Here is a 25769-nt window from a genome sequence, read left to right as displayed (position 1 = left end):
ATAGCGGGCCTATGGGAGCCTGCGTCGGCTCAACCAATAGGGTCAAGGCAGGGGCGTGGCGGGAGGTTTGAAACTCAGCTTCCGCGGGTTAAGGCTTGAGTGGCTGTGCGCGTAAAAGTGGATCTGGGGCCTGGTAAGTGATTTGAATAAATTAGTAAATGAGACGACCTAGCAGGCCCAGAATGAGCCGCCTTCTCAGCTGCACCAGTCATCATCCCCGCAGAGGCCTCAGGCCCAGCGGCCAGGAGGTTCCTCAGCTGGGAACTGGGAAGATCGGGGGGTCTGGAATTAGAAGTCGGACATGGTCGCGGTAAGGGCTGAGACCTGAGTCACTTCTCACAGGCATCCCCTCCTCGCCCTGGGCCGGGCTCTGCCCACCCTATTCCTCCTGGTTGAGATGGGCTCAGCCAAGAGCGTCCCAGTTACTCCAGCGCGGCCTCCACTGCACAACAAGCATCTGGCCCGAGTGGCGGACCCCCGTTCACCTACTGCCGGCATCCTTCGCACTCCCATCCAGGTATTCTGGGCCGGGGTGGGAGAGGCAGAGAAACTGTGTGAATTCTTGGGCATTTCTGATTCTGAGAGAGCCCTTGCCCCCCACCTCCCTCTACTTTGAGGCCTTATTTTCCACATTGTCAGTCCGGGTGGAGTAGGCTGAATGTCTGAGGGCCTTGGCAATCCCTGCCTAGAATATCGGCCTGAGGCTAGAGACCTGGGAGGGAAGAAGAGTCAGGGCCCAGACTTGTTCTAGCCTTTGGTTTTGATAGGTGGAGAGCTCTCCACAGCCAAACCTACCAGCAGGGGAGCAGCTGGAGGGTCCTAATGAGGCCCAGGACTCAGATCCCCGTTCTCCTACCCTTGGTATTTCACGGACACCTATGAAGACCAGCAGCGGAGGTAAGTGTTGAGCCCAGGGAATTCTGATAAGGCTGTCACCTAGCATCCTTGGGTGGGGTCAGTGAAGCCATACTCTCAGGTCTCCTTCTTCTTTTTTTTTTAAAAAAGAAAGATTTTATTTTTCCTTTTTCTCCCAAAGCCCACCAGTACATAGTTGTGTGTTTTTACTTGCGGTATGTGGGATGCCGCCTCAGCATGGCTTGATGAGCAGTGCCACGTCCGCGCCCAGGGTTCGAACCGGCGAAACCCCGGGCCGCCGGAGCAGAGCACACGAATGCAACCACTCGGCCACAGGGCCGGTCCCTCAGGGCTCCTTCTTAAAGGGGCCTCCATCCTCCTGCTTTGAACTCATCTCACTCTTTTCTCAACATTTTACTCCCTCTCGCCTTGATTTCTCTCTTTCCAATCCCTCACTCACCAGGTCAAGAATCCTAAGGCTCCTGTATACTTTCCTCCTTCCTGAATGATTTGTATCAGAGGGTCACTATCCCACTTCTCCCCTCTAGAGCCCCCAAGCCCACTGGTGAAACAGCTGAGTGAAGTATTTGAGACCGAAGCCCCCAGATTGAATCTTCTCCCAGATCCTGGTCTGCCCCCAGAGGCACCTTCATCTTCTGAATTAGACTTGCCTCTGGGCACCCAGTTTTCCCTTGAGGACCAGATGCCACCTTGGAGCCAAACTGAGCTCCCCTCCAAGCAGGCATTTTCCAAGGAGGAAACAGGACAGCCCTCAGAAACCTCTGTGGCCAGCCAGGGCTCAGACAAGCCCTTGAGAGACCCTGAGACTCCCCGATCTTCAGGTACAGAATCTAAGGGCAACATATAGGGAAGAGAAGTTGGGATAATGGCCATGGATGAATGTAGGAAGAATAAACTGTAAGCCCCTAATTTTGGCTCCTTGCTTTAACTCCTTACCCACCCTAGGTTCCAAGTGCAACAGACAGAAACCAAAGGGGAAAGTACTAGGAAGATCTCCCCTCACCATCCTGCAGGATGACAACTCCCCTGGGACTCTGACACCACGACAGGTAAAGGGAGACAGGGTGAAGGTTATTACTAGGAAATCCAGCGTAGAGCATGGGAGGCCTTTTTACCCAATCTTCCCTCTCCTGAACAACCTCTCTCCCTCCCCCAACTCGAACACTGCCTTTTTCAGGGTAAGTGGCCTTCTCTGAGTGAAAATGTTAGGGAACTAAAGGAAGGGGCCATTCTGGGAACTGGACGACTTCTGAAAACTGGAGGACGAGCATGGGAGCAAGGCCAGGACCACGACAAGGAAAATCAGCACTTTCCCTTGGTAGAGAACTAGGCCATGTGTGGGTCCAGCACTGGGTTCCCTAGGGGCCTAGTGACATTCCCTACACTCACCCCTTCTCTCCCTGGGAGACTGGACAGGCTTGTTTTCTTTAACTCCACCTAAACTACCAACTCTGGGACTGAGAGCTTCCTTGGGCTTTGTTAGTGTCTTATGTGTTTCTTGCATATTAAAGAAAGTGGTTTTAAATGATGTTGTTAAGTGTTATACCTAACCCTTGCACCGAGTCTTCTGCAGGTAGAAAGGCAGCCTGGGGAGCTTCTGTTCCCCGGCCTGAGTGTTCCCTCACTGATTCCTCCGAGCGTCTTTTATGTACCTCCCTTTAGTCCTAGTGTTCCCCAGGGCTCTGTCCTTGGCCTTTTCCTCTTGCTCTCTCTAGGTGTTCACTTCTAGGGCTTTAGCTGTCACTTACCTATATTCTGGTAACTTCCAGGTTTCTCTCTCTAACCCTGACTTTTATCCAGCTGCCCCATAGGCACTTTAAAGTCAGTTTGTCTCAAGTTGAATTTGTGATCATCCCCCAAAAGGTATTCTTCATCCCCTATTCTCCGTTATCCACCCAGATGCCCAAACTGGAACCTTGGCCATCATCTTGAATCCTGCCCTCTGAATATCCCATGTCCTAGGTCTTGGTCACTAAATCCTGGTGATTCTATATCCTCAGTCTCTTCCCCATCCCTTCTCTTGCCCCTCTGTCCTTTCACTCTTGCATTTCTTGCCACCTGCCTCCTACCTCATTTCCCTCCATTCCCTCTAGTATTTCCCCATTTCATCAACCTGTGCTGCTGCTAGGGTGATCTTTCTGAGAAGCACCACTGATCACGTCACTACTCTGCTCAGACTCTTCAATGATTCCCCATTGCCCTTAGCATAGAGTCTAGGCCCTTTAGCTGGGCATTCCAGGCCTTTTATAATCTGATTCCTTCTCAACATAACCCTCCTGTGCAAACACATGCATACATACCATAGGCAGGCTGTAGTGAACTGTTGTGCACATGCTCCCTCAGCGACCTGGTGAATACCTTCTCCTCCTGACCCATCTCAGGCCCTCCCCATGCGGCTTGGGCTTCTGCCTCCACCCTACTTTCTTCCCACCAGCTGGTACCCAGCCTTTATCATTGCACCTCTAATACTTTATTACTTAAGTGGGACCTGCATCTTTTTGGAACAGAAGTGGAGTGGAAGCCAAACATCATCACAGAAATACTGGGGTGCTAACTTTATTGCAATTGCTTTAGGAGAGAAAAAAAGAAGGTAGAGGAAGGAGAAAGCATGAAAGAGAAGGGGACCCTAATGGTGCCAGAGCCATGGTCATGGGGCTGAGCACCCTGTGCCACTCAGGTCTGGACAAAGGTAGTGGCTCTAGGGGAGGAATCCCAGGGCCTGGGGCTCAGACTGGAAGGCTGCTAGGCTGCCAAGGGCTGGGGAGGGTCAGTTATCCTTGCTCATTAAGGGAAAAGCTGTCAGGACCATGGAGAGGGGAGGCCATGGGAGGAGATGGGGCAGTTCCTTGCCCCTGTGTCCCTGATTCTGCCTCCCAAAGGCACACTCCCCATGTTCCCCACTGCCCTTAAGGGAGAAAGCTTGGTGGGAATGGCTGCTGGGGTAGAGAAAAGAAAACCTTACAGAAATTGGGCAGGGGAGGGGGCAGCTGAGTGTCTTCGTGGCCTTTTACCTCCCTGGCCTCCTCAGTTCCAGATTTTGAGGAAGCTGTCCCAGGAACCAGTGGCCACAGCCATCCCATCAGCTGTGACCCCCAGGCAGCTGACCCTGTTGTCGTGGCCAGAGAGGGTACCTGAGGGAAAAGGAGAGGAGTCAGCCTGTTTCCCATGCTGATTTGGCAGGGAGTGTGTGTGCACGTGCAGGAATCCTAAATTAGGGGGGCTGGCAGGGACTCTGCAGCCCCTGGTGGAGACTGGAAGACTGAAAGAGGATTAGCTCTAAGGGGCAGGGTTCTCTTGAGGCCAAGCTCTCTGTCAAGAACCTGGGGTAAGTGCCAGTGTGCTAATGAGAAAACAAGGGCACCTTGATGGGCACCAGACAGCAGGGAAGGCAACCCTGTAGTCGTATTTCCAAGTGAAGAGACTGAGGCCCAGAGAGAAGTGATTTGTCCAAGAGCACTCAGAAACTAAGCAGCAGAATTAGAATTGGGGTCCTGACTCTGGCCGGTATTTTCATTCAGCACCTGGCCTCTCCCAGAAGAAACCACACTACGTGATTCTGCTTCAGACTGGCTGCTCCTAGAGAAGTCCCTAGGTTGGATCAGGGCCCTCAGGTCCCTCTGGATCTCCTGGATTTTGCTCTTTGCATAGTTCCCTGAGATAGCCCTTTCCTTTAGTGAGTGCCCCTAAAAGCCAGAACTGACTGGACATTCAGTGTCGATGGGTCTGGGGATGACCATAAGGAGCTCCTCTGGCAGGGAGCAGCTATGGCCTTGGGCAGTGGAGAAGGGCCGCGTAGAGCAAGTTTTCTTTGAGAGAAGACAGTCCTAGATTGAGAACCAAGGAGGACTAGATCCTGGGGGTAGAGCTCAGAGTTACCCAGCAATTAGGGAACAGCAGTAAGAAGGTCCTAACAAGGGGAGCTGGCGGGGGGGTCCTTCCAGCTGAGGTGGCACAGGGGGCTGGCCCTTACCCACGCGCTCGCACTTGATGGAGTCCCAGACATTGCAGTTGAAGTCATCATAACCTGCAAAAAGCAGGCGGCCGCTGAGGGAGAAGGCCACAGACGTGATGCCGCAGATGATGCTCTCATGGGAGTATGCGGTCAGCTCCTGGTCGGCCCGCAGGTCAAACAGGCGGCAGGAGGCGTCGTCCGAGCCCGTGCAGATGGCCTCTCCATTGGGGAAGAACTGAAGGTACAGTGGCAAGGTGGTCAGGACTCAGACCTGGGCAGCCTGCTGCCTCTCCTGCCCTGTCCCTGACTCCTGCCTGGTGGCTCCATGGCCAGCTGCTTCCCTCAGCCCCCCTGCCTGTCCTTTCCCCAGCCTGTGGTGGGAAACAGCTCGCTCTCCACCACTGACATTTATCGCGAGCCAGCAGCATGCCAGGGCTCGGACACCCTTCACTTGCTCTCGCTACAGGGCTGCAGGCAGGCGTTATTTCCACCACGGTGCAGGCGAGAGCACAAGGCTGAGGGAGGGTGGGCAGCTTGCCCAGGGTCACATGGCTGGAAGGGCGGAGGTTGTCCTCGACTCCTGCGGCTACAGTCGGCCCGATCAGAGTATGAGAACAGGGCTAGATACAAATGCATCACCTGAACCTCATCACGAGCAAATGTCAGATCCACTCACGTGGAGGGAAAGCCTGCAGAAAACTAGTTTGTACTCTTCAAAATTGCCAGGGTCGTGGAAGACAAAAAAAGGTGGAAGAATGGGTACAGTTTAAAGGAAACTGGAAAATATACAGCCAGGCAAGGCAATGCGTGTTCCTGGACCAAAAAACACATTGCAAGGAAGGACATTCTTGAGATGATTGGTGAAATTTGAGTACAGACTGTAGGCTACAGTATTGTGTCAATGTTAGATTTCCTGATTTTAAGAATGATACTGTGGGGCTGACCCAGTGGCACAGCAGTTAAGTTCGCACGTTCCACTTCGGGGGCCAGAGGTTCGCCTGTTCGGATCCCAGGTGCAGACCTAGGCACTGCTTGGCAAGCCATGCTGTGGCAGGCGTCCCACATATAAAATAGAGGAAGATGGGCACGGATGTTAGCTCAGGGCCAGTCTTCCTCAGCCAAAAAAAGAGGAGGATTGGCAGCAGATGTTAGCTCAGGGCTAATCTTCCTCAAAAAACTAAAAATAAGAATGATACTGTGGCTATGTAAGAGAATGGCCTTGTTTTTGGGAAATATACACTGATGTATTTTAAGGGGGGAAAAGCATGATGTTTGCAACTTATTCTCAAAAGACCCAGGAAGAAAATAATAACAGAATGTATCTGTATCTACAGCTAGGTGTATGTATCTGTCTGTCTGTCTACCTATCTATCTGCCCATCTCTCTACAGAGAGAATGATAAAGCAAATGTGGTAAAATGTTAACAGTGAATATGGGTGAAGCCTAGGTGGGAGATCTTTTTATTATTCTTGCTACTTTTCTGTAAAGTGAGATTATTTTGAAGTGGAAGGTTAAAAAGAAAGGGGTAGGGAGCTGTGGGAGGGATAGAGGATGTGGTGGGGGTGAGGTGGTCCCTGGAGCTGGAGCACAGTGGGGGCTCACGCAGATAGCATTGATGTCCGATTCATGGCCAGTGAAAGTCTGCCGGCAGGTCCCCTCCCGCACGTCCCAGAGCTTGGCGCTGGCGTCACAGGCCCCCGAAATGAAGAGTTTGAAGTCAGGAGATACAGCGAGACTCATGCAGTCCCCCGTGTGTCCCACAAACACTGTCTTCTGCTGCCCAGTCTCAATGTCCCACAGAGCACTGCAGAGAGGAGGGGAGGCTGTCACAGAAAAGCCAGGACAGAACTGCCTCCCGAGCCCCAGCTCCCACAGCCTGCAGTCCTCACCACGTGGTGTCCCCTGAGCTGGTCACAATGTTGTTGTCGTCCAGGAAGCGGCAGCAGGAGAGATAACCTGGGGGTGGTTAGGACACTGCCCTGGCTACAGAGCCACAACCCGCCAGGGCTGGGGCTTCCCTGGACCCCCGAGACAGACAGACAGGGTCTCACTCACCTGTGTGAGCAGAGAGCTCCCGGCTGACCTTGACATTGCCCTCGCGGGATTTGAGGCTATAGATGGAGCACATGTTGTCCAGCCCCCCACATGCCACAAAATTCCCTGACGGGGCATAGGCACAGGTCATGACCCAGGAGGAACGCAGCGGGATGGCATGAACCTGCAGGAGGGCGGGTGTGGCCAGAGGCAGGACCTGAGCTGGGCTCCCAGGTGCGGAGGGCAGAGGAGGGTAGGCATGATGCCTGAAGGAAGGATGGGGTGATGGGGGGCAGGGAGGCAGGGCTGGTACCTTATTGGTGGTATAGGTGTCCCACACGATCAGCTTCCCATCTTGCGAGGCACTTACCAGCAGCCTGGGGAGAGAGCACCCCGTGTCACCCAAGCCTCTTCTTCCTGCCTCCCCCTCCCCTCTGGGCACCTCTCAAGGCTCACTTGGAGTCAGTGGCCCAGTGCATGGCATAGATCTTGGCCAGGTGTCCTCGTAACGTCCGCCGTGTCCGCATCTGGACTCGTCCCACGACCTCTAGGCCAGACACCAGCTGCAGAAAAGGAAACATTAGAAATTGGGGTGAGCAGAGTACATGCCCAGATGCCAGTGCCACAGCCACTGATCTGTACAAGTTCTGCTCCGTGCAAGGTCCTAGGCCAGGCCCCCAGCCTTAGAGAAATAAGTCCCTGCCCTGGAGTGGCTTAGACCGATGTGGGAGACAGACACACGCATAGCCAGGGGCATGCTGCTAAGTGTCTAACAACCACCTCTCCAGTGTGTATGGTGAGGGGAGGGTGGGGGGGTGGGAGAGTGATTTCCATCATGTAAATACTCCACCTTGGCCAATTTCAAGCTGCCAGCGTGAGGTCACTGAACATGGACTTGGGGAGAGATGCCTACGTGCGGCTGTCCCAAGCCACTAGGAGCCTACTCTCACACACCACTGCAACACGGCCGGCTGTTTAACTGGGTGCCCAGGGCATCGCTGTGACCCTGAACTGCACCTCCTAAAATGTGCGGTCCAATGCCCCTTAAACTCTCTCCAGCTTCTAGACTTAGGCTGGGGCTCCAGAGTCAATAGACTTGACTTGCCATTTACTTGCTTTGTTATCTTGGGCAAGTTACTTGACCTCTCTGAGCCTGTTTCTTCATCTGTAAAGTGAAGGTTATAGCACCTACCTTCTGGGATAATCATGAAAATTAAGTGAAATTATGTATTTAAGCAACTTAGCCCAGTGTGCGGCTCATGGGAAGTGTTCAGTAAACGTTTACTCTTATTATTAACATATTTAATCCAATCCAAGATGCCACCAACTCTAAGCAGCAGTGTTCTTTTATGGATCACTAAGAAAGAAAGAGGGCTGCCAGTTATCATTGTAAGGCACCATCTATTATTGGCTGCAACAGAGATATCAAAATGTGAAAAATGTTCACCTTAGAACCGATGAAGTGCAGTATTAGACAACTAGGAACTAGAGTCTGTGAGGGCTTTATGACTTACAAAGCTCCCTCTCTCTTCATCCTCACCACCCTGGGGCGAGGGCGGGGGCGGGGGGGCGGTGGTGGTGGCTCATAATCATTCTTGTTTTATGGACGAGGAGAGGGACAGCGTCTGCATCCTCACCCTCCAATACGGGGCCTGGCCCAGAGCAGAGCTCACTAAATGTCTGTTGAATGAATTAATTAATGCTGTTCCTCGTTCCAAGGACATGCTGTACTAAAGCTTGAGCACCAGGCTGTTGCTGTCAGGGAGCTCCATCCCCTCCCTCCCCTCAGCCCCTGCCTCAGGGGGACAGGAGTTCTCACCTCTGCCAGAGTAATGTCAGCACAGGCTTTCCTGGCGTCCTGGGGGGAAAGCAGACAGCAGGGGAGGGTAAGGACTGGGTGGGGGTGCACGGGCCTCTGAGGTAGGTGGGCCAGGGGCTCTAGGGTTTGGGGGACATCTGCAATATGAGATCCAAGTTTAGAAAGGCTCTGGTCACTTCCGGTCAGGGGTCTCTAAGGCGTCACCCAGAAGCAAGTCCAGCCCCTTTCCCCTCAGGCCACACTCCCTCATGTCCAGTTCCATGTTTTCTGGGGTCCCCCAGTGGGAGGGTTCTGTGGTTACTGCAATCTGCTTCTTGAGCTGCTCCGCTTCCTGCCGCAGCTGCTCCATCTCCCCCATGGTTGACGGGTTGAGGGGTGACTCCGGCTCCTGCCAGGAACATGGAGTAGGTGTAGGGGGAGCCCCCCTGGCCACGTTTCTGTCCCTCACACCCCACACCAGACTCCTCATGAGGGTTGGAGCCCACTACAAGAAATGGGGACATGACTGGGTGGCCTGCAGCACCTCCCCCACTAGCCTCTGCAAGTTTGGGGTCCTGTGCAGCCAGCCCCAGCCCTGCCCCAGCCCTCCCTGCAGCCCCCAGCCCCAGAGAGTAGAGCCAGGCCAGCTCCCTCTTACTTGGGCTCTGCCTGGACCTCTCCCAGGTCTCCAGCTCCAGTTCCCAGGTGCCTCCTCACTCCCTCAGCGGCGATGCCCGCCCGTCACCTGCCCCAGCTCTGCTGCTGGAGGAGCTGGCCTGGCCTGGCCCCGACTCTGGGGGGCGGGGGAGCGGGGGGGATGACAGGGAAGGGTAGGGCCAACTACGTCAGGCAAATGAAATCAGCTGTCGGGGTCGGGGTCGGGGGGAGGACAGGGAGGGAGGTGTGTGGCTTCCAGAGACTTGGGTCCAGCCTGGGGGAGGGCGGGGAGCAGGCGTATGGGGCTATAGAGAGGAGCAGTCCCCCACAACAAGCCCCGGAGGGAGGAGGGGTTGAAGGGGTGCTTCCCTGGCCAGCCTCTCTGTGGGCAGAGAGAAGAGCATCAGGCCCCGTAGGATTAGAGCAAAGCTGTGAGGATTAAGGGTTGGGGTTGGGAGGGGTGCAGAGGAGCAGGAGAACCACAGCCCCAGTGGCCCCCCCCAGGCCCTGGCCCCACCAATGGTGATGATCTGGCAGTCAGAGCCTACCTAACAACCAGTCCAGGAGCCAGAATGTGAGGGTGAGAGATGGCCCATTGTCAATAACCAAAACTTTGTTCCTTAGCTCGGGGTGGTGGGGGAGGAGGGCTACGGTGAATATGGGGAGGGCGCAGGTAGGAGCTGAGATTAGAGGGACTGATCTGGATAATCCTTCCCGACAAACCCCAACCAGCTGCCCCTAGGTCTGATCCTGGGCGGGTGGGAGGAGGTACAGGGGATCCAGAGAGAAGGATGGACAGGCCTGCCCTTGCTTTGGGTAGAGAAAGGATGGCAAGTGCTCCCACCTGGGGTTTGTCCCACTCCTTGCCCCTACGACTCACAGGGTCCTGCTGGGGCTGTGAAGGCAGGACCCCAAGGGATCAGGCTGCCCTAAGTCGGGGCCAAGCTCAGAGGGAAGACAGGGCTTAGAGTTGGAGGCCCAAGGAGCAGCTGTCAGGGGTTAGGGTCCATTTGCATGAGGGGAGCAGGTGGCCGAGATTTCCCTGACAAATCACAGGCTTGAGTGGCCCCCCTTTGGGAGGCCCAAAGACACCTGTCTCCTCCCAGGCCAGCCATAGCCACTCCCCCTTCCAGCCACCACAGAAACTGTGATACACTTGACTTGGGCCCTGGCTGAGGGATCTTCACGTTCTTTATTGACAGCCTGGGAGAGGGCAGTGGGGTATCCTCCCCTCTCATCCTCCTCATTGAAAGCAGTCAGGCCCTGCCCCCTGCCAGTTGTCCCGAGGGAGGCATCGTGTCCTCTGTCTGTCATAGGGCTGGAGGTCCATCAGCTGGGACCAGGTGTGGCTTCCTAGGCCTGGTGACCTCTAGGCTAGCCCGTGCAGTGTCCTCTGAGTCCAGGGCTGGACGGCCCTTGTGACTCCCAAGATGGTGGGGGCACAGGGAGAGAGAGCTTGCTGTTCTGCTCCTGTTACATGGGGGCTTCTCATGGGTCCTGGCATCAAGGCAGCCCTTCACAAGTCAAGTGGCCACATCCCCAAGGAGTTGGCTCAGCCCCTCACAGTTCCTCTCGGACCCGAGGCGGCTTCCCAGCCTTGTCCTGGATCCGCTGGAGCCTGCGGCTGGGGGGTTCTGGGGCAGGGTCTCTGCTGGGCATTTCTTCCTCCTCCTCTGGCTCCTGCAGCAGCTCTTTGGCTTCTGTCCACTCCTGGGGAGTGAGAGGAGAGTCTGACCCAGACCCCTGCATCTACCCTGCCCCAAGGACCCTCCCTGGGTCATCTCAGCCCCTGCCCCTCATCCATCAGCCGGCCCACCCTTCCCACACCAGGAGAGACATCCCTTCCTCCTCCTGCTCCTCCTTACCTGCTCCCTGTGCTCAGGCGCCCACGTATGCCACAGTGCTAGGGCACAGCGCCGTCCCCGAGTCACGGCCCATACACCATGGGGATTCTCCCCACCGGAACTGAAGGCCACGAGGCGTCCGCAGCGAGGACGCACCTGAGCCTAGTGGGGCAGGGGGCAGGTTCGGCTCCAGGGGTAGGCACTCTCAGAGAACCTGGCCCTGACGCCCTGGAGCAGGACAGGAGAGGGGGCCCAGGAAGGTCAGCTCTCTTGCCCATCACTTCCCACTCCTTAATCCAGGGACTATCTTGGGGCAAATGAGAAATCGGCTTCAACTTGGGGAGCACAAATGCCAGACTTAGGCTAGAGGAGTTGGAGCCAAAGGGAGAAGGGGCCTCCATCGAGGGCCACCTGTCGGTTCCCTCCCCCGGGTGCCCTGACTTTTCCTGCCCAACCCTTTGAACCAGGTGTGAAGCAATCTGAGCGTATGAGTGCAGTACCAGACTCTGAGTACTGGGGATGAGCATCTTGGGGACATTTTTCCACCCCAGCGAGGGCTTGGATTATAGGTCGCTGGTGGAGGTAAGTGGAGAAGGAGATAATTGAGTAAGAAGAGCAATAGACGATGCAAAATCACTGCCGCTCTCCTACCCAATTCTAGCCCCTAGTTTCTACTGGAACAGGGACGTGGGGTCCTGTGCTTCACCCACCTTCCTTTAGGACATGAGGCAACACTGAAGGCAGGGTCTGGAGGGGCCAGTCCGAGATCTCCTGAGGAGGCGTCATCAGCCTCCACTAGGAGAGTCCCTGAACCCAGACAGGTGATGGAGAGGGCTGGGGATGCCAGGAAAGGAAAGGGTTAAGGCGGCCCCAGCCATTTCCCTGCATTTGCCTCTGGGAACCTTCTGTTTTGACTCCTGAGCCCACAGCTGAGCTCCCTGTCACACCCCACAGCCCCCACCCCACTTACCTTGACGGTGAGGGCGTTGGGCTCTGTGAAGAACAGGTCCCCACCCTGGAAGTCATCGTTGAGGTAGAGGAGTCCACTGGGGAGGGAGGAAGACAGGACACAGTGAGATCCCAACCCAGGCGCACCTGCCTGACCCCTGGGGGGGCCGCCCACCTGAAGTCTCGATAGGTGTAGGCTGGGGGCTCCCGCCAGCACTCTCCGGTGTCCGGGTCCAGGACGCAGTTGTCAGCATGCACTGGGTGACTCAGGTCCATGCGCTGCGCTTGCTCTCCTAGGAAGCAAAGGGGCCTGGTGAATGCCTCTGTGCTCCCCCACCATCCACACCTACCCTGCGGCTCCAGGGCTCACAGCTGGGCAGAGAGGCCAGGCCCCCACCTGGGCAGAGGAGTCGGGGTCTTTCTGAAGACTGAAACCCACACATTTGGGGGTGCTGAGGGTGTGCAGTGCCCAGCAGAGGCCCAGGGTTGGGAAGGAGCAGCTGTGGTCCCTGGCAGTTACCTTCTATGGCACTCCGGCACACCAGGTGGGTGAAGGAAAGATGCAGGGGCCGATCCGGAGAGAAGTAGGCCTGTGTCAGGGTCCGCACACGCTCACTCACTTCCAGAAGCAGCTTAGCACCCTGCCTGCCCACAGCTCCAGCCCGGGCCAGCTGCAGGCAGCGAAAGGAAGGGCGGGAAAGGAGGGAGGCAATGGAAAGGTGGGCCCAGCCCCAGCCTACTTCCACAGCTCTCCACCCATGCATTTGGAGTCTCAGCAGGCAGCTCCATCCATCAGCCCAAACCGATCCTTCCATTGGCTCCATGACAACAACCCAGGCCCCAAGGTCTCAGAACACCCCCTTCCTCAGCCCTGGGTGGTGGACTCCGGTATGCAGTCCCAGGAGAGCCCCTCCACAGGAGAAGCCCAGGCACTGGTGCCCAGCCTCCTGCATACCCTCTTCTCCAGTTCTGGGCATCAGACCAGGGCGTGGGTGCCTCCTCTCACCTGCGCAGCCTTGAGCACCGTGAGCCCCTCGAAGCGTTCATGGGGGGTATGAGGGGAACGGCGGCCTCGATAGCCAGACCTGGCTCCAGCCTCAGCTGCATCCTAAATAGAGGGGGAGTTAACTATGGAGTCACTTCCCCCGGCCCCAGGCTATCACCCACCTACCTCACTGCCCACGGGGCTGCAAGACCTTCCCTCCAACCCTCCCACTCCCTGGAAGAGGCCAGAAGCTCCCAGAGTCCTCTGGTGGCTCCTCTTCCTGAGCTGCTGTCCTTTCCCAGAGAAGGACTGTCTTCATGTCTGTATTGTCACTCTCTGGCAAAGACCTGGAATCCCACTCACTGGGGGAACTGTGCACAGAACTCTAGAGAGCTTCTTACAGTGGGGAAGGGGCCTCTGAGAGGGTAAGGACACCTGAGGAGGGGGTGCCAGAGGGGCTTGATCATTCATCCCTGAGGAGCAAGAAGAGAGGAGTCTCTGGAAAGAGGACCCTGCGGGAAGTTCGACAGTCAGCCCAGGTTCCGGCTGACTCGAGGCGGGGGGACAGCATCCGCCAAGGCATCTCTCTCTCCTCTCCCCACTCTCCCTGCAGTTGGAGAACCTGAGAACCCCTGATGCTGAGTCCCAAGTACCCAGCTGCCTCCATGACTCTCATCACCTGGGACCTCCCGGTATTTGGACATCCCCTTCCTGACACCTATTCTTCTGCCTGCTTTTTGAAACTCAATTCAAGTACCACTACCTGGTTACCCCATATATAAACCTCATCTCTGAGAGACTACCTAGTCATCCAAGCCGTCTAACCTATTCTTGTATCCATTCACTCAACAAATGTATACTGAGCACCCACTAAGTGCCAGGCACTGTTCTAGGCATTGGGGACACAACTGTGAATATGACATGAAGAGGTCCCTCCTCTCATGGGGTTTCTATTTTGAGATAATAAAGAAATAAATAAATAAGCCAACCAACCAGATCAATTCAGATGGTGATAGTGTTATGAAGAAAATTAAAACAAGGTTACAACCTTGAGAGTGCCCAGGCAGGGGTCAGGGGTCAGCTAATTGACAAGGTGACATCTAAATCGAAACCCAATGATATGAAGGAGCCCTTGAATATCTGAAAGGAAAATGTACCGGGCAGCAGAAACAGCAAGTGCAAAGGTCCTGAGACCAGAATGAGTTTAGCGTGATCAAGGAACAGAGAGAAGGGCCACTACTTAGGAGTTATCCTTGACTCCTTTCTTTCATCGTCTTCCACATAGATTTACTCCTCAATTTCTCTATCTTCAGTTTTCTAAATATTTATCTTCTGTCCGCTCTCTGCAGTCCCTTGAAATGAGGACCTAACCTAACGCACTCTTGTATCACCCCAGGAAGTCCCCCCTTCACTTTCCTCTCTGGTCGCATTCTGCACATTGCCACTAGAGGCATCTACCGGTTCTACAGGAGGAGACCCCAGACCCTGCACCTGGAGGTTCTGTGGGAAAAGGGACATCATCCCTCGTTCAATAAGCTGTCCACCATCTACAAATAAAGTCCAGCCTCCTTGGTAGAGTACAGAAGGCCCTTCACCATCTCTCCTGTGCCACCGCCTCTGGGTAACATACAACCTGATGATGCTCGCGACACTGATACTGAGCACTTTCTATGTTCTTCTAGAGGTTTACCATGTACTAACTCATTTAATCCTCATAACCACCCTACAACAATACTGTATTCAGCCCCATTTTATAGACGAGGAAACTAGGCTTAGAGGCATTAAAATACAGTACCCGGGGTCACACAGCTAATCATCGCTGGGCTGGCCCATGCTCTTAACTCCTGTGCCCTCCCACAGTTCCCACAATACCCCTTGTTTGCCCTCAAGCCTGACTCTCCTCCGTTTCTCTGCCTGGTTAATTCATCCTTAAGACAGCTCTCAGGCTGCCCCTCCGGGAAGCCTTCTATGACTTTGTGTTTCAGTGCTTCTACTGGGATGCGTCCATCCTTCTTTAATCAAACTTACCGCCTGCTCTAATTATGTGTCCCCGTGTCTGATTCCTTCTCTATACAAGGAGCTCCCAAATGCGGGTCTGTGTTCATCTCCCTCTCCCTGGAACCCAGCAGTTTCGAGTACACAGCAGGTACTCAGTGAGTGTGTGGTGAAGGAACACTAGCCTAGAATGAGGATTGAAGCTTCATAAAATGGCAGACTCGACCTGGTGAATATGGGTCATTCAACCCAAGCTAGGAGGGGATGCAGTGGAGGAGAAAAGAAGCCTGTGTACCACCCACTGAGCCATCGGCCAAGCCAATTACAAAACTCTTGGCTAACCGAGGAATCCTCACCTGCATACTCACCCTTTCTTATGCCTCTCTGGTTTTTGTTTTGTTCTTCCCGTCAATTTCTACCAAAATTCCTTTGTAAAGAATGTCTACCCCATGTCAGCTAAGTGGAGAGGAAAAGGAATTTGTCCGCAGCAGTGAGGCGGCAGCAGCACACACAGTCCCAGCTGGAGACTCAGAGCAGACAGACAGGGGGCAGGCACAGTGCCTGAGGGTCCCTGCCTACTTGATGCGTCCACCACTCGCCGGTCCTCTCACCTTGGCAAGCTGCAACAGCAGCCCGCACTCAGCCGGGGTGAGCAGCCCGTCCAACACCGCTCGATCCGACCCGTTCAGCTGTCTGGCATCCTGGGTCAGGGTTACTCCCTCCAGGAGGAGGACATCTGCAGGGGAAGGGACCAGGCAGAGGGCGGTGAGGGTCCCCTAAGGGCCCAGCAGTAGCTGGCAGCCCCCAGACCCTCCAGGCTCCTGACTCCTGCTCTCCCAGGAACTTACCCTTCCAGTGAGTCAAGGGCTTCTGCTGTGGAGGCTCCTGGTCCCAAGGCCTCTTCTCTTGATCCTCTCTCAGGGGTGAGAGACACGCTCAGTGGACGCCCAGGCCAGTCCAGACCCAGCCTCCCAGGAGCCCTTCCCTCACCTTCCTGCTCAGGCAGGCTCCTCCCACCACGGGGCATCTCCTACCTGAGCTTTTCTCTGAGAGCCTCAGGGATGAAAGCTGCCGGGGTCCAGGGGTCCTGGGACAGCCGGGGAAAGTGCCATCACCCACCTAGTCCAGCCCTGAACCCCTGATGTCAGACTCAGAACTACCACGTTAAGGTCCTCCTGCTTCCAGAGGGGAAGGTGGGGGTGGGAAAAGCCCTGGACTCATGGTCAGGAGCCCTGGGCACTGGGCCAAACTCTGTAATAGTAATAATAATAATAACCATAACAACAACAACAAAACCAAAAACATCTTACGCAGCGCTATTTGCCAGGGGGTATTCTAAGAGCTTTATCCACAGAAGTGGAATTTATCATCTAAAGTTCACAGTGGTCTATGAAACAGATAGTATGAATGTGTCCAGTTTGCACTCAAGGATTCTGAGACACAGAGAGGTAAAGTAACATGCCCAAGATCACACAGCTAGTAAGTGACAGTGCTGGGATTTAAATTAGCTTCAGAGTCCACGGTTCTCAAACAGGGAGATTTTGCCCGCAGGGCACATCAGTCCATGTCTGGATACATTTGTGATGGTTGTGACTCAGGGTGTGCTACTGACATCCCCTGGGTAGAGACCGGGGAAGCTGCCCACCACCCTAAAAAGCCTAGGACAGCTCCCTCTTCTCCCCAGCAGAGAACTCTCAGGTCCCAAATGTCAGCAGTGCCCAGAAAGTCGGAAAGCATGCTCCATGAATAACCTCTGCCCTTTAGTTCCTCTCATAACTACAACAAAGAGAAAAGGAAAAAAGCAGCGGCAACAGAGCTTTCTGTGCTTTGTAGCAAATGATACAGCTTCAACAGCCCTCTGAGATGGGTGTGATTGTTTCCATTTTACAGGTAAGGAAATTGAGGCTGAGGCACGTGGAGGTCCAGAGCTTGTTTGTGGCAGAAGAGAGACCAACACTTAGGCCTGCAGGACCCCAAAGCATCCTTAACGACAGGCACTGCCTGGTCCCTGCAGAACTGGGACAACAGACTCCTCTCCCAGCCTCATGGGATGGTAGAAAAAGGGAAACCCTGTTGCAAACTGAAGTGTCACATAAATATAGGGCACTGCTGTTATCTCCCTCCCAGGGGAGCACTGCGGGGTGGTGTGGAGAGAAGTAGAGTCACTCACAGGGTCCTCGAAGCTGGCGCCCAGGTGCTCCATGGCATAGTAGAGCTGTCTCTTCTCCCCCAGGGATCGAAGGATGAAGCGCTGGATGTTCTGAGATGGGGTAGACAGCAGGGAGAAGGGACAAGACAGGAGGAAGTTAAGTGGGGCAGGGAAGTCAAGGCGGGAGGGAGCAGGGCGGCCCTAGGTTCTGGGACAGCCTCACTGTTCCTTAAACCGGCACCGTGCCTCTCCATTCAGCTTCCCTCCCTCAAACAGCTTCCCTCCCTCAAGCAGCTTCAGGGCGACTGGGCTCAAACTGGGGGAGGGGAGAGAGAGAGAGAGAGTGTGTGTGTGTGTGTGCACAAGGTCGGGGCAGGCAGGGCTGAGGTTCAAGGGAGAGGGATGGGCTGGCACTTGGACTCAGAAGTCGAGTCTCAAGTGGAGACACATCAGATGCTGGACCTGGGGTTGCCTCTGGTGACCAGAATTGGGGGCCAGGGCTGGGTCACTTCTCAGGTATATTTGTTTGACTCAGGGCTACCACAGGGTCAGTGTGGGGGAGGCGGTCACCTCTCTTGGCCGAAGGCCTGGTCTCGGCTCTCCCAGCTGGGCCTGGTACTGGTTCAGAGCCTTCTTGGCAGCCTCATCCTCCGGGTAGAAGAGCAGGACACTCAGGACATTTTCCACAGCCTGGGACAGATTCCCCACTGGAGACAGAGTGATAGGGTGGGGTGGGCACAGAGACCGAGAATGGCAGCAGTCTCTGGGCAGGGGCAGAGGCAGAACCGGAGAAGGTGGTCTCCCAGGGCCGGCCAACTCCAAAGCCCCCATCCCACCGGGCAGACACGCTCCTCCACCACGGCCTCTCTCATAGCTTACGAAACATCCCTGAGCTGTATGGGCAGAGTTCAAAGGGGAAGAAGAGAGGTGAGAATAAAGGAAGGTGAGAAGCAGCGGGGCAGAAGGAGCCCTAGGACCCGTCTCCTGAGCCTTCCACAACGGTGCCAAAGGACAGCAAACTAGAGTCCTCCCGAAGTGATGGTCCCCATGGAGCCCTGACCAACTAGAGATCCAGAGACATATGGGAGGGGTGGAGAGATGGGGCTCAGGATACCACAGGAGACAAACCTTCACCTTCCCTGTCTGCAGCCCCAGTCACCCCCAGGGTTCCCCCTTCCCAATCTGACCTTGAGCATATGCCTCATGCAGCCGCCTCAGCTGGCTGGGAAGGAAGTCGGGCACAGGGAAGCTGCGACCAGGACGTGTGGCTGTGTCCCCCACACAGCGCTGCCGGCACTGCAGGACCTGAATCCAGTGCCCTGTGGAGGACACATGAGCCATTGAGCTTGTGCATGTTCCCCCTCAGCACCGAGAACCCCGCACTCCCACCTGCCTACCTGCAATGGCCTCATAGAGGCCCCCCTGGCTCCCAGCCCCTTCTTCCTCCTCTTCCTGCCTCTGCTGCTCCTCAGGCCCCTCGCAGCCAGCCCGGCAGCTCTCCATCTGGGCCAGGCTCTCCTGCAGGGCCTCCTCTAGCTTGGGCAGTGCCAGTCCTGCCTCCTGGCGCCCCAGAAGCTCCAGGCCAGTGTCATAGGCTGCCTGTTGGGGAAGGAAGTGGTCAGGTACCTGAGATCCTGGGGGAGGGGGTGCCAAACAAGACTGGGAGGTAGAATGAAGGGGAGGGGTGTTGGTCTCATTTGGGGCATGGATGTCACGTCCCACTTCATCTTGGGGAAGACAGGGGTGGGCCTCAGAATCAGAATGTTAGAACATGGGACTTTATAGTGATCCTCAGGAAGGAAACCAAGTCCCAGAGGGGGACTCCCCATTTAGGGTCACTGAAGACAGTACCCAGATCTCCTGAGGCCTAAGCTGCACAGGGCCACAGTCCAGTGAGGCCTGTATATCCAGCCAGTCAAAGTGGGACAGGGGTAGTGCTGAGGGTCTCACCCAGTGCGGGGGCGTCTCCAGGTCCCGGAAGCTCTGGGGCCGAACCCCGGACATGCGTCTGTACTTAGCCATGTCCTCCCGCATCTGCAGGTGTGTGGGGTTTGCTACAAAGAAGGTATGTGCTGCGGCTGCTGCCAGGTCCAACTTCTTCAGCTGAGATGCCAGGGAAGGAGGAGGGAGTCAGTGCCCTGAGGTGTGTGAGACCAGCCTTCCCACTGCAGACACACACCTGGGACTGCCCCTGAGCCTTCTGGAAAACTTGTCAGAACTGCCCATCTTCCAACCTCCAGACCCCCTAGAAACCAGTAAGTTGGGCCTCTAGGGAGTCCGGTAGCTAAGAAAGGGGGCTGTGAACACTTTGGAGTGGCTGCATATGGGCGGAGGGCCCTCAGATTGGAGACAAGATGAAAATGATGGCTAACTGAAGTGGGGAAGTGGGGGGACCTGAGCGCCAGGAAAACCCGCAGGTCTCTAGGACCCTGAGCTGAGGTGTGTGTGACCAGCGCCCCCCCTCCCCAGCCACGTAGGCAAGCAGCTACGGTACTAATAGCTGTGCCGTGTCCCCTGCCCCCGCCCCCAGACACCCGGCCACGCGGGCCCTCAGCCTTGCCTCTCTCCTCTTACCTTCCCAAAGCTCCCTCCTGCCCCAAGTAAAGGCTCGCGCTCACCCCTCACTCCCATACCTCCTCTCCGGCGGGTTTTGCCCCCAGCCGCTCCGCTTCATTCCTAAGTAGAGGCGGCGCTCACCCCCACGTCGGTCTCAGACCCGCAAAAATTTCAGGGCTCTTCCCTCCATCATCAATCTACTTCCACCTTGCCCCCAATTCCAACTTTGCTCCCCCCTCCCTTAGGCTGTCCCTCTGCGACCTCAGTGGGTACTTGACGTGTTTTTACGGGACCTACCCGAAGGAGAGGTCCGCTGACCGCCTCCCACAGCCCCACCCCGGGTCCTGGGCGCTAGCATTCCGCCCTCTCCTGGTGAGCTCGAAGTAGGGTGCAACATGGGTCGGGCATGACCCAAGAAACTGCCGGCGCCGCTCCCGCACCTGGTAGTAGGCCCTCTGCAGGTAGTTGTAGGGCTCGCGGCGGCGGAAGGCGTCCCGGATGGCGCTGCCCACGCGGAGCCGCGCCGCGCCCCCGGGGCCCAACCTCTGCGCCCCGCACTGGGTCAGGCACTCGGCGCGGCGGAGCGCGGCCCGGAGGAGCAGCCGCTCCCAGGCCCCCTGCGCCGGTCCGGGCCCAGAGTCAGGCCCCGGGGCGTCAAGGAGCACGACGGGGAGCGCGGCCCCCGGCTCGGCAGCACAGTGCGCCCCGCAGTCCCGGCGCGCGCGGCCCAGCGCCGCCTGGCTCCGCAGTGCCTCCCGCAGCAGAGCCACGGCCGGCGCCCAAGCCCCGGCCGCGTAGGCGCGCAGCCCGTCGGCGTAGAGCAAGTCCGGGGCCTGGGGGGGCGCCCCCGGGGACAGCGAGGTCAGGCCGGGGGGCTCGGGGGATCCAGGGGGTGGCAGCAGCAGCAGTAGCAGCAGCAACCGGAGGAGCCGGAGCATGGTGCGAGAGCCGCCGGCCGGCTGCCGAAGGGAAATGCGGGATCAGAGGGGGAGAGAGAGGAAAGGGAGGAGGGAGAGGGAGGGGAAAGGAAGGAGAGATGGAGAGGAGGGAGGAGAGGAAGAGAGCAGGAATGAGCGGGGCCAAAGAGGGCAGATGGGGCAGAGACCCAATACTGGCAGAGGCCAACATGAGAGCGGCAGAAGTCAGAGGAAGCCTGGCAGGAAGTGGAGAAAGCGGGGGTTTAAGACAAGTGGGTAGTGTGGGATGAGAAACAGACCGTGGAGCGATCGAGGAGGGCGAAGGGCCGAACGGGAGCCGCCTGTGCTTTGGAAGACAGCCTAAGGAGCCTCTTAGAACCCTTGACTCCAGCCCTGAGGCCCACGCTGGGGAGTACGACTGTGGCTGTGTTCTCCTCCACTCTTGGGTCCAGGAAAGGGAGTGTGAATTCCTCTCACACTCATTCACCCACACACACTTTTGGAAAAAGAGCTTTAGAATGCAGCACGGAGGAAGGTAAACTCCAGGCCTGGCACACCATGTCAGGCCCAAACCCTCTGCTGCCTGGAAAGTAGGCCCCTAGATGGGTTTAGGCAAGGAGGAGAGTTGGGGCACGGGGCACAGAGTCACACTCTAAAACCACCTCCGCAAATCTGAACAAAGATCCTTCACACCCCAAAGGAGAAAACTCAAGTGTCTCCCCTCCCCCCCCAGCACGAGATGCTCTTGTAAGCCTGTCTCTGTGTATGTCTGCATGTCTTTCTCTGTGTGATTTCTGTGCTTCTGTCTACTGCCCCTGCTTTATTTCATCCTCTGTGAGCCACTCCATCCCCAAGCCTCTGACCACATCCTTTGCCACCCTAGTACACTGGACACAGAGGTTTCCATAGTAACACTTCAGACTTTAATACATTTGCTAGGGATGATGGAAGGTGAGTAGGGCATCTGGTCACTTGATGGGAGACACCAGGGCCTCCAGGGCCCAAGGTCCAGCGCCCATCTCCCTGGAGTCTGGAGGCAGCTGCCCTAGGCTCAGGGCCAGAACAAGGCGTTACTCACCCAGGCCCCTTCCTCTGAGTCCAGCAGGCCCACCTGGGCTCACAGGGTCAGCTGGGGAAAGATAGGGTTACCTGGGCCCCAGGACCCTCCCCAAGCTCTTGCATTACCCTCACCTCCTGTCAGGGAGCAGCGTCTCCCTGAACTCAGCCCCAGTGGAAGTCCCAGGGCTCTGCTATCAGGGGATCCAAGGGAGAGTCGGCGGGGTGAGAGGCCCAGTGGCCTGAGCCGGCGAGGAGAGGGCCCTGGCGAGGCAGTTGGAGAAGGCAGAGGTGTCTCATCGATGAAGGTGGTGATCTCCTCCCGGAAGAAGCCAGGACCCCGTGGGGGTCCCCCACCTGACCCCAGAACCCCACCCTCCAGGAATTGGCGAAGGCTTGCCAGCCCCCCACCTTCAGCCTCCTCTTCGTCCTCCTCATCCTCCAACCTTTGTCTTCCTCCCAGGTACTCAGGAGGGCCCCCCAGGGCCCGGCTCTGGGCTGGGAGGACCCGGATGTCATCAGAGGATGACCACTTGTGCAGGAAGGAGCCTGGTGCCCGAGGAGTAGTGAAGATGTTGGTCTCATCATGGGACAGGCGGCGGGACAGAGGGACCTGGGGAGAGGAATAAGTAGACCCAGAGATGCTGCAGGGACAAAGGGATGAAGGCAGGAACAAAAGCGGGTACTCTGCAAGACGGCTCCACCCCCTTAATGTTTTCCAAAACATCCTCTGATGGGCAACTGTGGTGCTGAGAGGTCTGAAAGGGACCTCCTCTTGCCATGCCTTTCACCTACCCTTCTATGCCCTGCAGGCCAGGGCTCCGGAATGGGGCGTCGGGATGGAGAACAGAAACTGGAGAAAAGTAGTGAGGGGATACCCAGAAGAGGAGCTGCATTCCCTGGACCCGTACCTGTAAGTAGTGGACCCTCTCCAGAGGGGGAAAGAGCATGTGCCTTCCAGGCAGCAGCTTCACCTGGGTGGGGTCCCTGCCCCCGGGTCCTGTGGCCCCATTAGCATCAAAGCGAACTTTGCACACCCGGCCATCTGCATAGTCATCACAGCCCCCATCTAGGAGAGAGAAGGGGCAGAGTGGTTACAGGCAGGGAATACCCACCCCCTCCTCGCCCCCTTTAAAAAGCTCCTGCCCCCCCAGAGAACCCTGTTCCCACTAGTCTGTCAACTCCAAAGGGAAAGTGAGAGTGGCTAGCGTCTGTTGTGTTCACTGCTGAATCCCTAGTGCTTGACACATATAAACATATTTATCGAAACAGTTACTTCCCCCCAAGAGCTGACCCAGTATTTGGGGGTCTCTCAGGAAGCTTAGCCTCCCCTTAGTTCCACAGCCTTCTTTATGGTTGTGTTAGGACTCTGGACTGTTTCTCAGGCACTCTGCCCCACGGAGGCAGGGCTGGGTAGTGTGGGCTTCCAGAGGGGAACCGATGCCCCGTGGAGGGAGCCCTCGGTGCAGAAAGAAGCAGTGGGTGTGTATCAGGGTGCTCGATTAGAGAAAGGGGAGCCTGCAGTCAGCCAGGGGCTGCGCAGGTTCTGTCCAGCAGGGGGCACTCCAGGGCAGCCCGTCCCGCACAGAGGAGGGCTGGGAGGAAAGGGAGCCTGAGGCCCAGGAAAGCGAAAGCCCAGTCCCTCCTCTGACCGTCGTCGCCATCCTCCTCCGACATGATAGCCACGCACTGCTCCCACACCGTGCGCACGTCAGCGCGGTAGCGCTCGCAGGACCAGATGAAGGAGGGCAGCAGCAGCGTCTGTGCCATGGAGCACCACAGCACAGCCAGCACCATCCACGGGGGAGCCGAGTCCGACTTAAGGGAGAAGAAGCTCACCACCTGGCGGGAGGATGGGGAATGGTGCCGGGTCAGGGCCCAGGGCTGAGGGGGCCCACCTGACCCCAGATCTGATACCCTAGTGCAGCTGGTGGGCAAGAAGTCAGGAAGCTATGGCCGGGATCACACAGGATCATGACAGAGGCAAAACTGGAGATGGAGACGGGATGAACAGGGGAAGGGACTGACTCAGAGGAAGGTCAGGGGAGAGTACTGGAGACAAAGCCTTGGGGTTCGGAGGGAGAGGAGCACAGGTGGTACAGTAAACTTCTAGAACAGAAATTCACGAATAAGGATTAGATGGGGATGCAAAAAGCTGGGGTGGCAGGGTGAGCTCTGTGGGGTGCTCACAAGAGTGCTCAGAGAGCCTGTGGTATCCAGAGGGAGTTGGGGAATGGAGAGTGGAGCTCAGTAGCTGGATGATAGGTCTGGAGGCGGAATAGTGGAGCCGCAGGATAGATGATGGAGCTGGAGGATAGGTAGTGGAACTGAAGGATGGATGATGGAGTTGAGTAGTGGGAACTGGAAAACAACGGAGCTGAGGATAAGGGGAACTAGAATATGGATGATGGAAATGGGGGCTCACAAATGGAGTGGGGATGGGTAGAAGAGAGGAAGATGGATAATGGAGCTACTGTATGACTGATGGAGTTGGAGGTCAGATGATCATGCTAGGGCCTGGATATTGGGGAGAGGAGATGGAGGGACCCCGATCTCACCAAGATGGGCACCCCCGTGAGTGAGTCATAGAGAAAGACGATGGCGCTGACCAAGTTGGTGACCTGCAGGGATGTCTTGGCCGACTCGGAGCCATCCAGCGAGGACCGCCGCTTCCCTCGGGCATCCTCCACCACAATGGCTGGCACCTCAAAGGCTGGCCGGGTGCCCAAACCCCCTGGCCCACCACCCTTGGCCCCGCCTACACCCCCCGCTCTCCGAGCCTGCCGAGCCCTCCGGGGCCGGGCCCACAGTGTCTGGTAGAAGGTGATGGCCACACAGACCAGCCCCATGACGATGCCCCCAAGTAGCAAGAGGCTGAAGCAGACGCCAAAACCGAGGCCAATCTTGGAGACTATGAACTGGCAGCCTCGGGCGTAGTAGCGCTCGCCATTGTTGTGCCAGCCAATGGAAGGCAGTGTGGAGAGGATGAAGCTGACCATCCAGATGCCCATGACAGCATGCAGCGCCTGCTTCTTGGCGTTGCTGAGGCGGTAGTTGACGGGCCAACGCACCATCCACATGCGATGGTAAGAGAGGGAGGCGACTGTGAAGCAGGTGGCCAGGGCCAGTGTGTAGTAGGTGGACACAAAGACCTTGCAAATGCTTTCATTCCAGTCATAGTCGGAGGAAGCCTGGCGCCGCAGCTGCACCACAGCGAAGGTGGTGAGGGGCACAGCCGCCATGAGTATGTGTGTGCCTGCCAGGAAGCAGAGCAGCAACTCCAGCGGCTTATGCTTCTGCTGCTTGGCTGAGATGCTGAGGATGATCCAGGCATTGGCCAGCAGTGCCAGGAGCCCACAGGCCAGCCAGGACAGCGCATTGGAGCGCAGGGAGGCCTCCTCTGCCCCCGCCCCGCCCCGAGCCATCCTATCCTCAGCCCCCCACCCCCCTTGAACTCCTGGGGGTGGGGGCTAGGTCTCACCCAGGAGCCCCACTCACACACAACCCCATGATGCCCACAGTCCTTGCCCCGTGGTGAGGCAGGCCGCCCCTAGGCCTACTCTGGTGCTCAGCATTGCATGACTGACTCAGCTAAGGTCAGGTGTGGAGGGTGGGGGAGGAGACTGAGGGTCAGCAGAGGCAGTCCTCAGCTTCCATGTTGGGCGGGGCCCTTCCTGAAGTCTCCCTGTAGTAGATGGGGGAGGAAAGCTGACTGCTTTCCCAACTAGGAGGCTGGCCGGGGAGCTCTAGTCCCCATGGGGACTTGCAGGTCTCTTCTTCTTCTGGTTCTTGACCAGTCAGGGATCTTCTGGATGCCCCCAGGGGTGTACGGGTGAGGCTCAGCCACTTGGACAAACTGCAAGGGAGAGATGAGATGTGGGAGGGAGAGGGCAGAGATGGGGCCTAGGCTGATCTCCAACTGGTTTCTTGCGCCCCCCCCCCCACCTTGAAACTAAAGATATGACTGATTACTAGTGGTCATGGGATCTTTTGGAACATTCT

At 56.7% G+C, this 25769-nt stretch overlaps 4 protein-coding genes across 6 annotated transcripts; 1 reads left to right on the top strand and 3 right to left on the bottom strand.

Annotated features, from left to right (window-relative positions):
* On the top strand, positions 1-14092 carry CDCA3 (cell division cycle associated 3). Of its 2 annotated transcripts, none has more exons than XM_070495200.1 (6): positions 1-133; positions 343-517; positions 768-897; positions 1404-1697; positions 1822-1925; positions 13708-14092. In XM_070495200.1, exons 2-6 carry the CDS (start codon positions 398-400, stop codon positions 13807-13809), a joined length of 750 nt encoding a protein of 249 aa, XP_070351301.1. In that variant the 5' UTR covers positions 1-133; positions 343-397; the 3' UTR covers positions 13810-14092. The 2 variants fall into 2 exon arrangements, with proteins under 2 accessions (XP_070351301.1, XP_014722028.1); XM_014866542.3 differs by lacking the exon at positions 13708-14092 and adding an exon at positions 2054-2403.
* Positions 3419-10588, bottom strand: GNB3 (G protein subunit beta 3). The gene is made up of 10 exons (XM_014866538.3): positions 9319-10588; positions 8983-9069; positions 8682-8720; positions 7319-7425; positions 7176-7239; positions 6884-7046; positions 6718-6784; positions 6431-6632; positions 4847-5063; positions 3419-4007 (listed from the first exon to the last, which is right to left on the bottom strand). Exons 2-10 carry the CDS (start codon positions 9037-9039, stop codon positions 3901-3903), a joined length of 1023 nt encoding a protein of 340 aa, XP_014722024.1. The 5' UTR covers positions 9040-9069; positions 9319-10588; the 3' UTR covers positions 3419-3900.
* Positions 10479-20949, bottom strand: P3H3 (prolyl 3-hydroxylase 3). The gene is made up of 15 exons (XM_014866546.3): positions 20235-20949; positions 19189-19341; positions 18636-18837; positions 18426-18557; positions 17809-17945; positions 17260-17349; positions 16124-16176; positions 15938-16005; positions 15701-15825; positions 13116-13217; positions 12630-12780; positions 12285-12402; positions 12132-12207; positions 11183-11323; positions 10479-11027 (listed from the first exon to the last, which is right to left on the bottom strand). The coding sequence occupies exons 1-15, from the start codon at positions 20730-20732 to the stop codon at positions 10878-10880; spliced, it is 2196 nt and encodes a 731-aa protein (XP_014722032.2). The 5' UTR covers positions 20733-20949; the 3' UTR covers positions 10479-10877.
* A 668-nt stretch (positions 20950-21617) lies between these two features.
* GPR162 (G protein-coupled receptor 162) lies at positions 21618-25192 on the bottom strand. Of its 2 annotated transcripts, XM_070495193.1 has the most exons (5): positions 24326-25192; positions 23420-23609; positions 22679-22836; positions 22179-22380; positions 21618-22031 (listed from the first exon to the last, which is right to left on the bottom strand). In XM_070495193.1, the coding sequence occupies exons 1-5, from the start codon at positions 25190-25192 to the stop codon at positions 21829-21831; spliced, it is 1620 nt and encodes a 539-aa protein (XP_070351294.1). In that variant the 3' UTR covers positions 21618-21828. The 2 variants fall into 2 exon arrangements, with proteins under 2 accessions (XP_070351294.1, XP_044612087.1); XM_044756152.2 differs by having other exon boundaries at positions 21618-22380.
* Between the last annotated feature and the right edge of the window lie 577 nt (positions 25193-25769).

The sequence above is a fragment of the Equus asinus genome, chromosome 22 (genome assembly GCF_041296235.1).
Source record: "Equus asinus isolate D_3611 breed Donkey chromosome 22, EquAss-T2T_v2, whole genome shotgun sequence".
NCBI classification, from domain to species: domain Eukaryota; kingdom Metazoa; phylum Chordata; class Mammalia; order Perissodactyla; family Equidae; genus Equus; species Equus asinus.
Note: the sequence above shows the minus strand (reverse complement) of the source record. Positions and strands in the feature narration are given on the sequence as shown.

What these genes read in the sequence shown, in the direction of transcription:
- CDCA3 (XM_014866542.3), top strand. Translation starts at nt 398, where the DNA reads ATGGGCTCAGCCAAGAGCGTCCCAGTTACTCCAGCGCGGCCTCCACTG. An exon ending in TCCTTCGCACTCCCATCCAG is followed by an intron (nt 518 to 767) that starts GTATTCTGGGCC and finishes TGGTTTTGATAG; the next exon opens with GTGGAGAGCTCTCCACAGCC. An exon ending in TGAGACTCCCCGATCTTCAG is followed by an intron (nt 1,698 to 1,821) that starts GTACAGAATCTA and finishes TACCCACCCTAG; the next exon opens with GTTCCAAGTGCAACAGACAG.
- GNB3 (XM_014866538.3), bottom strand. Translation starts at nt 9,039, where the DNA reads ATGGGGGAGATGGAGCAGCTGCGGCAGGAAGCGGAGCAGCTCAAGAAG. An exon ending in CTGACATTACTCTGGCAGAG is followed by an intron (nt 7,426 to 8,681) that starts GTGAGAACTCCT and finishes CCTTTTCTGCAG; the next exon opens with CTGGTGTCTGGCCTAGAGGT. An exon ending in GGAGCTCTCTGCTCACACAG is followed by an intron (nt 6,785 to 6,883) that starts GTGAGTGAGACC and finishes AACCACCCCCAG; the next exon opens with GTTATCTCTCCTGCTGCCGC.
- P3H3 (XM_014866546.3), bottom strand. Translation starts at nt 20,732, where the DNA reads ATGCTCCGGCTCCTCCGGTTGCTGCTGCTACTGCTGCTGCTGCCACCC. An exon ending in GCCCTTGACTCACTGGAAGG is followed by an intron (nt 15,826 to 15,937) that starts GTAAGTTCCTGG and finishes CTTCCCCTGCAG; the next exon opens with ATGTCCTCCTCCTGGAGGGA. An exon ending in CGGTGCTCAAGGCTGCGCAG is followed by an intron (nt 12,781 to 13,115) that starts GTGAGAGGAGGC and finishes CGCTGCCTGCAG; the next exon opens with CTGGCCCGGGCTGGAGCTGT.
- GPR162 (XM_044756152.2), bottom strand. Translation starts at nt 25,192, where the DNA reads ATGGCTCGGGGCGGGGCGGGGGCAGAGGAGGCCTCCCTGCGCTCCAAT. An exon ending in TCACGGGGGTGCCCATCTTG is followed by an intron (nt 23,610 to 24,325) that starts GTGAGATCGGGG and finishes TCCTCCCGCCAG; the next exon opens with GTGGTGAGCTTCTTCTCCCT. An exon ending in AGAGGGTCCACTACTTACAG is followed by an intron (nt 22,381 to 22,678) that starts GTACGGGTCCAG and finishes TCCTCTCCCCAG; the next exon opens with GTCCCTCTGTCCCGCCGCCT.